General features: G+C 42.7%; 1 protein-coding gene across 1 annotated transcript in view; it reads left to right on the top strand.

Moving 5' to 3' along the window:
- The first annotated feature begins 3,109 nt into the window (after window positions 1-3,109).
- LOC124711223 (odorant receptor Or2-like) overlaps window positions 3,110-9,407 on the top strand; it is a 31,833-nt gene continuing 25,535 nt past the window's right edge. The window contains exons 1-2 of the mRNA XM_047241183.1: window positions 3,110-3,861; window positions 7,669-7,768. Coding sequence (XP_047097139.1) covers window positions 3,110-3,861; window positions 7,669-7,768 — 852 coding nt within the window. The remainder of the gene's footprint in view (window positions 3,862-7,668; window positions 7,769-9,407) is intronic.

The following is a 9,407-nucleotide window of genomic DNA, read 5'->3' as shown; positions in this document are numbered from 1 at the left end:
GTACCTAATAACAGGTGTAACGGACAGAATGTTGAATGCAAGTATGTAAACGTGCATGCATTCCGTTGACTAAGTGCCGGATACCACTGAGTGGGATAGAGTTCCATTTCTCTTACACGGATATTGGTGTTTGTGGATAACACTGGAGTTATCGTCCGATGATGTTCCGTATGTGCTAGACATGGTTCAAATGGCTGTAAGCACTATGGGGCTTAGCATCTGAGGTCATCAGTTCCCTAGACTTAGAACTACTGAAACCTAACTAACCTAAGGATATCACACACATCCATGTCCGAGGCAGGATTCGAACCGGCGACCGTAGTGGTCGTGCGGTTTCTAGATTGAAGCGCCTAGAACCGCTCGGCCACACCGGCCTGCTGCTCCACTGAAGACAGCTCTGGAGATCGAACAGGCAAAGGCTACATGTCGACACTGTGTAGAGAGTGATGGTTACAACAGCGGTATGTGGGCGTGCGTTATCCTGTTAGAAATCAGCCCCTGAAATGCTGTTCGTGAATGACAGCACTACTGGTCGAATCAACAGCTTGACGTACAAATTTGCAGTCGGGGTGCGTGGGATGGACAAGAGAGGGCTCTTGCTGTCATACGAAATTGCATCCCACACGATAACTCCACGTGTAGGTCCAGCGTGTGTAGCACTCAAACTGGTTGGTTACAGGCCCCCAACTCTCCTCCTTCAACCAATACACGGTCATCACTGGTACCAAGGCAGAACCAACTTCTATTAGAAAACACACTAGGTCTCCACCATGCCCTTAAATGAGCCCTCGCTTGGCGCCACTGAAGTCACAAATGGGGGTAGGTTGGAGTCGGTACAGCGCCGTTTACGGAGCGTCTCATTCGGAGTTCTCCTTGAAGTAACCGATCTGTAGCAGTTTATTGTGTCTCTGTGGTGCCAACTGCTGCTGAAACTGCTGCTGCAGATGCAGTATGATACGCCAGAGCCATACACCGTCCGTAGCCCGGCCTTCTTGCGACCGTACATTCTCGTGACCTTCGCTGTCAGCCGTAATATACATTGCCTAATTCCTGTCAAGTCTTTCCGCAGTATCGTAGAGGGAGCATCCGACTTCTCGTAGCCCCATTACGCGACCTTGTTGAACCTCAGTGAGAAGCGTCTTTGTCGCCTTATTAAAGGCATTCATGACCAACATCAACTGCCACGTCCAGGCTCATAGATAACTAACGTTCACGATGGTAAGAATGGAAATAAGCGTTAGGCGTCAATGGCCGGGAGGCCCCTTACGGGGCAGGTCCGGCCGCCTTGGTGCTGGTCTTATTACATTTGACGCCACATTGGGCGACCTGCGCGCAGGATGGGAATGAAATGATGAAGACAACACAACACCCAGTCCCTGAGCGGAGAAAATCTCCTACCCAGCCGTGAATCGGACCCGGCCCCGAAGAACGGCAATCCGTCGCACTGACCATTCAGCTACTGGGGCGGACATTCACGATGGTTACAGCGTGTATGTCAAAAAGGCCTAATTTGTATCCTGAGAGTGGTGCTACTAGCGCCAATCTTATGTAAATGGCACGAAAGCCGAACAGACGTCGTCTTTAAAATGTAGAAACACGCCTACCGACTTTCGTTTATGTCGCACAACTCCTTACTGTCTTTATGTTGTTTTTTTTTCGTCAGTGTATTACGCGTTCAACATATTTAGTAGTTGTATATTGTAATAAAGCCGTCTGGATGGTGCAGTTAGTTCTTCAGTTACAGAGTTTTATTGTGAGTAAAGTTCGATAAATTTTTAAAACTAGCTATGTACTGTGTGCACAGTAAAGCCAACATCCTCGGTAACGCTCCATCTTGTATCATGAAACGGAAGAAGGTCTATTGCAATGGAAAATCTGATATTTGCAAATGGACTGAGTTTCTTTAGTATCTCAACAGTTTTACCTGTGTCCAAAACTGAAACTTGTGTTAACTGCAATTTGCCTTTATTCCAAAACATTGTTAACTTGTAATTGGTTTTTGACAGTACTTCTTAATGTGATCTGTCTCAGTGGTGTGTAGTAGAGTGATAATGTTGAAATGTGTGTGAATTCCTAAGGGACCAAACTGTTGAGGTCATCGGTCCCTAGATTTACACACTACTTAGACTAACTCAATGTAACTTATACTAAGAACTTCATACACCCAAGGCCGAGGGGGGACTCGAATCTCCGGCAGGAAGACGCGCGCAATACATGACATGGCGCTTAAACCGCTCGGCCTCTCCGCGCGGCTACACATGAATATACTGTTGATAAAATTTTCTTAATTTCAACACCTTAGAGCAGAGTAATTGTTCCTAGATACATGACCAAGATTTATCTTGGAAAATATTTTTACATTTGGAGGAATCTTACTCTCCTGGGGTAAGTTTTGTAATTCCAGGAAAAGACTGCAGCACACATAAAGTGAATGCTGTCATTTTAAAATTGATAATGAGAATTTATTAACCTCTCGTTACAGGGCTGACTAGAGTCAAAATTATGAAAAGTTTTCCGAGGTACAGAAATCTCCCTGGTTACACGTAGGCACACATTAACTCTTTCGCACCTATATCTAAAATTTGTCATTAAATAATTTTTATTAACCTTAGGTCGCCGATATTTTTCTTCGTTAGGACAGTCGCTTCCTTCTTACAAACGGAAGTTACGCCAAACACTGGCTCATAATTTTTAAATATCTCGATCGACCTGCTTGTTTAACGCAGCTTTCATTATTTGTAGTCATCGACGTGTTGCGTTTGTTTACGTTATATAACTCGAATGGAACTAAAAGTGGAGAAACATGAATAAGTTACTTAGAAAATACTGCATTGAAACTAAATAAGTTATATCTGACCTGATATCCATAATGTAAGGTCACTGCGGTCATATATATAATGGCTTCTTTCAGCGCAGGTATCTCAAAAGTGAGAGTGACTTGAAGTAATCACTTGTAAGGTTCATCAGCCTCCTCACTCTCGTGAGGATCGAAGTAACAGACAATCAGCACTCCAGAAACAGTGCACCACACAGACACTGTCTTGGGTACACCGAAGTCGTTGCACGGTACCAAATGACGAGTGTGCGGCGAAACGACGTGGCAACGCCAATGTCCTGGGCGGAGAGTAGTCGATCGGTCCTGAAGCTAAACATCCGCCATCTGTGGCTGTGTGGGGTGTGGCCGCTGCCTGGTTCTTGGGTATTCTATGGTTACGCCGCTTCTATATTCGGGTTGGGAGTCTGGAACGCGGTGGAAGGCCCCCTGGCTGTTTACTTCTGCTGGGGAGATCTGCAGCAGACGACGATGGTGTTCATGAACACCTTCACCAACGGCAGTGGCCTTGTCAAAATGGCATTTTTCCTTCGTAACACACGGCAGTTCAATTCCTTGGTCCGTCACTTAGACGCACTGATGTCGGAGCAGGTGGAAGCGTGTTCTACAGACGCTCCTCTGGGAGAAATCCTGCAGGCATCGCGCAGACGGGCTTTCCGCCTCTCCCTAGGTATGGTGCTCTTCATGGCGTCCCAGGGTCTCGTGTGGTTCCCCATGCCACTCATGGCTCACCCAGGCGAACGGCTGCTACCTTTCGTGCAGCATTTCTGGGACAACAATACAAACTACTACGAGCTTTCGTATGTTGTCCAGTGCGTAGCAGGGCTATGGATGGCCGAAATCAGCTTCGGCATGGACTGTCTCTTCGCGTCCATCATGATTCTGGCAGCAGCGCAGCTGGAGATCCTCTCAGGACGCGTTCTTAAACTGGGACAGCTGTCCTGTTTTGCAGATAAGAGCAACCCAGCCACGGACACAATATACAAAGAGTTGTGTCGCATCGTCGAAAGTCACCAAAAAATTCTTAGGTACGTTAAGTATTTTTAAGTAAGAAAGTAGGTCCAGTAGGATAAATTACTACTACCATCATCATCATGACCGCTTCCACGGATTAGGCTTTCTGCCTGTTCCGTCCTCAAATTGTTGAAAACATTTCGTTTTGACCCTACCATCTAGGTCTGTGTCGACCGTCTTCCTTCTAGCATTCTGCTCACATTCTCTGTTCGACTGCTCCTTTATTTCTCTATTGTGTTACTTGTACCCTAAACACTCAGTCTTTCACTAATTTGTTCATTCCCAAACTGTCACTGTTCTTAGAAATCTCATTTCAGCAGCAGACATGACAGCCATATTTTATAAAACATTATTTTTCTTTACTTTCTAACTCCGTTCCTTACGAGTCTATTAATAGTGTCACATGTATGGTGGACTAGTTAAGCTTTTTGTCCATGTATCTATCATGCTGGTAAGTTCTTTCATTTCCTAAATGTATAAATTTCTTAACTTGTTCAGTTATGCCGAAATTGATAACAAAATTTTAATCTGAATGCGTCAGTCCCTGTAAATGCCATTACTTTCATTTTAGCAACTGAGATTTCCATATGGTATTCTTTGCACAGCAGGTGCAACTTACGTACAGAAGATGGTTAATTATGTTCATGGCCTAATGAAATGAACTGATCATCTGCAAAAAGGCAAGTGTTTATATTTCCATGCTGCGATATCTATAACTCAGGATGTACTTCTTATTTCCCTTTCCTTGAGAAATCTCCATTCTACATGTTGGATAACGTCGTTCACGAGCTGCACTCTTGCTGACACCCTAATTCAGAGGTATCATTTCGAAAATTCCTGTACCTAATCTAATCATTATTTAAGTGTTCGTGTGTTGGATAACATTGTTTCTCATAATCTACAAGAACTATTTGCGTTCCTGTACCAAATTCACACCTTTCCTATAGTAACTGTATAATGAATACAACTCGTTCATTGAGTACACTATCTGTGAACGACTTTCCCTTCCTGAAAAGATTCTGTTGTAAAGGGATTCTTGCACTAACAGCGTGTAGTCTTTTGCCAATCGTTCTAACATATATCTTATAGGTTGTATCTATCAAAATAGCTACAAACAAAATAAAATGTAATAAAATTTGTTAAAAATTAGAGTTTTATAGTGAGCTTACTTGTGTGAGCTTACTTCGATATTTTGCGGATGAGACTGAGGACATTATTTTTTAATTTGTCTAGGCCTATAGTTAAAAAACAAATGATATGGTAGTATAGTACCCAAATAATAATCCTACGGTTTGGATAGATGCTTCAAAACTTTGGCCTTAATTAGTAACGTTACCTTTGCATAAGTTTTTCTAGTATTGAAATAAACTGCTATAAAGCAAAATGTACGATAATATCTTCAAACTTAAGAATAATTTAATTAGCAGTCAGTAAAAGATTGTTTAGACTTAGCCGGCCGTTGTGGCCGTGCGGTTCTAGGCGCTTCAGTCTGGAACCGCGTGACCGCTACGGTCGCAGGTTCGAATCCTGCCTCGGGCATGGATGTGTGTGACGTCCTTAGGTTTAAGTAGTTCTAAGTTCTAGGGGACTGATGACCTTAGATGTTAAGTCCCATAGTGCTCAGAGCCATTTGAACCATTTTTTGTTTACACTTATATCTACCATTCACAAACATAAGGTAAAACAACTAAAAAAATGAATTTTTGATAAATTATTATTAATGAGCCAGAGAAAGAATTAAAAAATACTTCTGAGGTACGGCGGTGTTCCTTGTATGGCAGACCAAGCGTATTTAAGTAGAAGAAGAACGGTACGCATGCGTGTAGGTAACTCTAGTTGAAAGTTCCTCTAATGCTGAAACACTTCCCGAATAATTATCGACGGGAAACATAGTGGCATCCAAGTTAGACCCGAACCTTTGAAGATGTCAGTCTTTTTCTATGTTGGATTCACTGAAGAAGAGGCGTAGCTGCTTCAGGTTGAGACGTCTACGGCCGGAGTGGCCGAGGGGTTCTTAGCGCTACAGTCTGGAACCCCGCGACCGCTACGATCCTGCCTCGGGCATGGATGTGTGTGATGTTCTTAGGTTAGTTAGGTTTAAGTAGTTCTAAGTTCTAGGGGGACTGATGACCACATCAGTTAAGTCTCATAGTGCTCAGAGCCATTTGAACCATTTGAGGCGTCTAGGGGGCTGTAACAGGAATTTCAGTCTCGCTACACGTGTTCTAACATGACCGTGGTGACCTAGCGGGTGCCAGTACGATAGTTCAGTGTGTTCCGTCAGAATACTAGACTCTGGGAATAGAGTCCTGTGTTAAATCGCGTGTAGGTAGTAGTGGTCTCCTCTCATTTCAGTCCCTCCAGGAAGACTACATACCCACCAATATCCTTTCAAAATGCGTACCGGTGAGTTTTCGCGGGAATAAGGAAGTTGAGATTAGTGTATGACGTCCCGTCGACAGCGAGGTTATTAGAGACGAAGCACATGCTCGGATTAGGGAAGGATGGAGAAGGAAATTGGTCGTGCCCTTTGAAAGGAAGCTCCGTTTGCCTGAAGCGATTTAGGGAGGTCACAGAAAACTAAAATCTGGATGGCCAGAACTGGTTCGAACAGCAGTCCTCCCGAATGCGAGTCCAGTGTGCTGACCACTACGTCACCTCGCTCAGTTTCGTAGGAATAATAGGCAACCAGAGTCACTGGTCCACCACATCTTTCACTCCAGATTCGTGGCTGATAGAAAGTCTGCACGGCACTTGCAGGCAAGCCGATAGACCTGTCTCGAGCTTCTGCCTTAGCCTTTGCCTTTGCCTTTTACACGTGTTACAACGTTGCTGCGAACACATGAGTACAATGAGATTTTCACTCTGCAGCGGAGTTTGCGCTAATATGAAACTTCCTGGCAGATTAAAACTGTGTGTCCGACCGAGACTCGAACTGCAAGGTTCTGCAAGGTTCGCAGGAGAGCTTCTGTAAAGTTTGGAAGGTGGGAGACGAGATACTGGCAGAAGTAAAGCTGTGAGTACCGGGCGTGAATCGTGCTTCGGTAGTTCAGTTGGTAGAGCACTTGCCCGCGAAAGGCAAAGGTCCCGAGTTCGAGTTTAGGTCGGGCACACAGTTTTAATCTGCCAGGAAGTTTCACATGAGTACAATAGTGGAACAGTTAGCTCAGTTTTATAGATGTATGTAATAATGTGTGAGATCCTCACATAGCATTGAGTTTCTTCCTGCATCACCTTGGACTCTTCAAGAGTCATCATGTTTGTGTTTTTGTTTACTATTACGAAAGATCACCTTGCATTTTACTAAATACGCAACTTGAAATAAAAGTAAAACGGAAAATTAATTCACCAGCATAAGAATTTGAAACTGACATCGAGTATGTCAGCTTAAAATAGTTATAACCGAAAAGTTTCAAGCTTTTGTGAAAAAACGTTCGAGTAGTTAACCATGGAAACCAATATACACGATGGACGCACTAACAATGGGTATGTGTTGAATAAAGGGAGGGCGAGACATAATCGATTACAGACTTTAAGGAAAGCTTGCCTATGCTGTATCCTACGGAATATTAATCATCATCCGAAACCTCAAGTAAAGAGAAGGCCCTCAGAAAGAATGCTCCGACAATCCTGGTCTGCCCTTATTTTCTTTCAAACACAGGAACTCTACACTAAATTCTGCAAGGATGTCACCCTCGATATTAGATTTCAAGATATTATGTTATATATCTTCTCCTACATACCCACTTGTAGTATTGCAGCAACTAATACCAAAGACTGTTTTCTGAGCCACTACTGAAAACGTCTTTCTTTTGTTCTAGATTTGTAGCGCGCCTGCAAGACACTATGAGTCCCATCGCCATGACTCAGTTCGTATGCAGCGTTCTTGTACTGTGCGTGACGTTGTTTCAGGCAACATACGTAAGTATCTTATTTATAGCTGTTTCTCAACAACGTAACTGTAACGAAACTTATGTTTGGGCTTTTACGTGGGTATTAAATGCGTTGTTCTGTAGGCCTTAGAGTTTTACGCTTTCTTGGTATCGACACTGGTGAGATGGTGAACACACTTTCGACGGTAACCATCTTGAACTCTTGTTTCATTTAAACAGCCGTATGAACTCATAATTTTAGGTGATTTGTATGTGGAAGATTATTATGAGTTTGATGACATTCTTTTTACTTTTCCATAGCGTATGAATACACTGTTTGGGACATGAGCAATAACGATAAACGTCCATAAAAAAATCTTGTAAAAGCCTACGAAGAATGTTGTCTCTATGAGACTACAAGGAGTTTCCCAAGTATGGGTTTGTTATAGTCACTGAAGAGTTCTTCAGCTTCGCCTTTATGCTTTCGGGCCAAGTTTTAAGGTGGTCGATGCATTTCAGGTATACTACGTACCACCGGCAGCAGAATCAAGAACAAAACATGCTGATATGTATCCCAAAACCGTGACATTTATAGGAATGTATATGTTTATAAAATTTAATGGTCTTCATCGTAATAAATGTAATACGCAGTAAATGATTGCTATTACATAAAAATACTGTAAAGCCTATTAAAACTTACAGTGATACAGATTGCCTTGTCTTCCTCATACAACGACGTCAGGTCTTACGAATACGTATCAGATCACTTATCCCATCTACTACACTCTAGCGGAATACGCGGCGTTGCCCTGGTATGTATGCAGTTAGAGCGCTGGACTTCAATCCCATCGAAAGTTTGTGACCCAAAATGAAGCGATACATGAACTTACACTGTCCGACTCCGGCACTATGCGCACTTGGCCAATTATTAAACCTGCTGGATACATTGGAGGCGACATTCGGGCGATGAGACGTGTTTCCAGAGACTGACGCCATATCTCTGATGTGAATCTGTTGTCCGCTCAAATTACTACACTTCATATCAGGACAAGTGATCTAACTGTATTTTTTTAAATTAAAAATCTACGTAAAATCATTGTACTATAAACTTTATTTACTTAAATCGTGCTGCATAACACTTAACATATGTGAACTTGAGAAAACCACAGAAAAGTCAGGTGGAATCGATGTAGTAATGGTGTCCTGATGTAAGACTGTCAGAGAAAAAATTAATGTCGACCAAAATAACAACAGATAAACTGTAAAAAAATTATATTCTTTATCTGGCTGGCTCTTTAACATTTTCCTTGTTTATTGGGCAAAAGAAGTGCAGTTAGAGCATGCATAAGTTGTTTTTCAGGTTAACATTCTTTGGAAGTTCAAGGATGGCATACCACGCATTGTGTCCATTTCTCGCTGTTAGTCTTCAGAGAAACGATCGCTGCAGAGTATGCATTCAGTGTCTGCATCTTCATGTTGCACATCTGAAACATTGTCCTCAGCTAAATTTATAACAGACTCCCATGGACAGTGTTTCTCTCTCCTTTTTCCGAAGAACATAACATTTGCTTCTGCCTACTTTCACTCCACCACTGCTTTCTTCTCACTGAATTATTTCAAACTTTCTCTGTATGGAGACAAATTAGGTGCTTAATGGATTAAGAACGAACTGATCCAATTAAAGCTGC

The sequence above is a fragment of the Schistocerca piceifrons genome, chromosome 8, assembly GCF_021461385.2.
Source record: "Schistocerca piceifrons isolate TAMUIC-IGC-003096 chromosome 8, iqSchPice1.1, whole genome shotgun sequence".
Taxonomy (NCBI): Eukaryota; Metazoa; Arthropoda; class Insecta; order Orthoptera; family Acrididae; genus Schistocerca; species Schistocerca piceifrons.
Note: the sequence above shows the minus strand (reverse complement) of the source record. Positions and strands in the feature narration are given on the sequence as shown.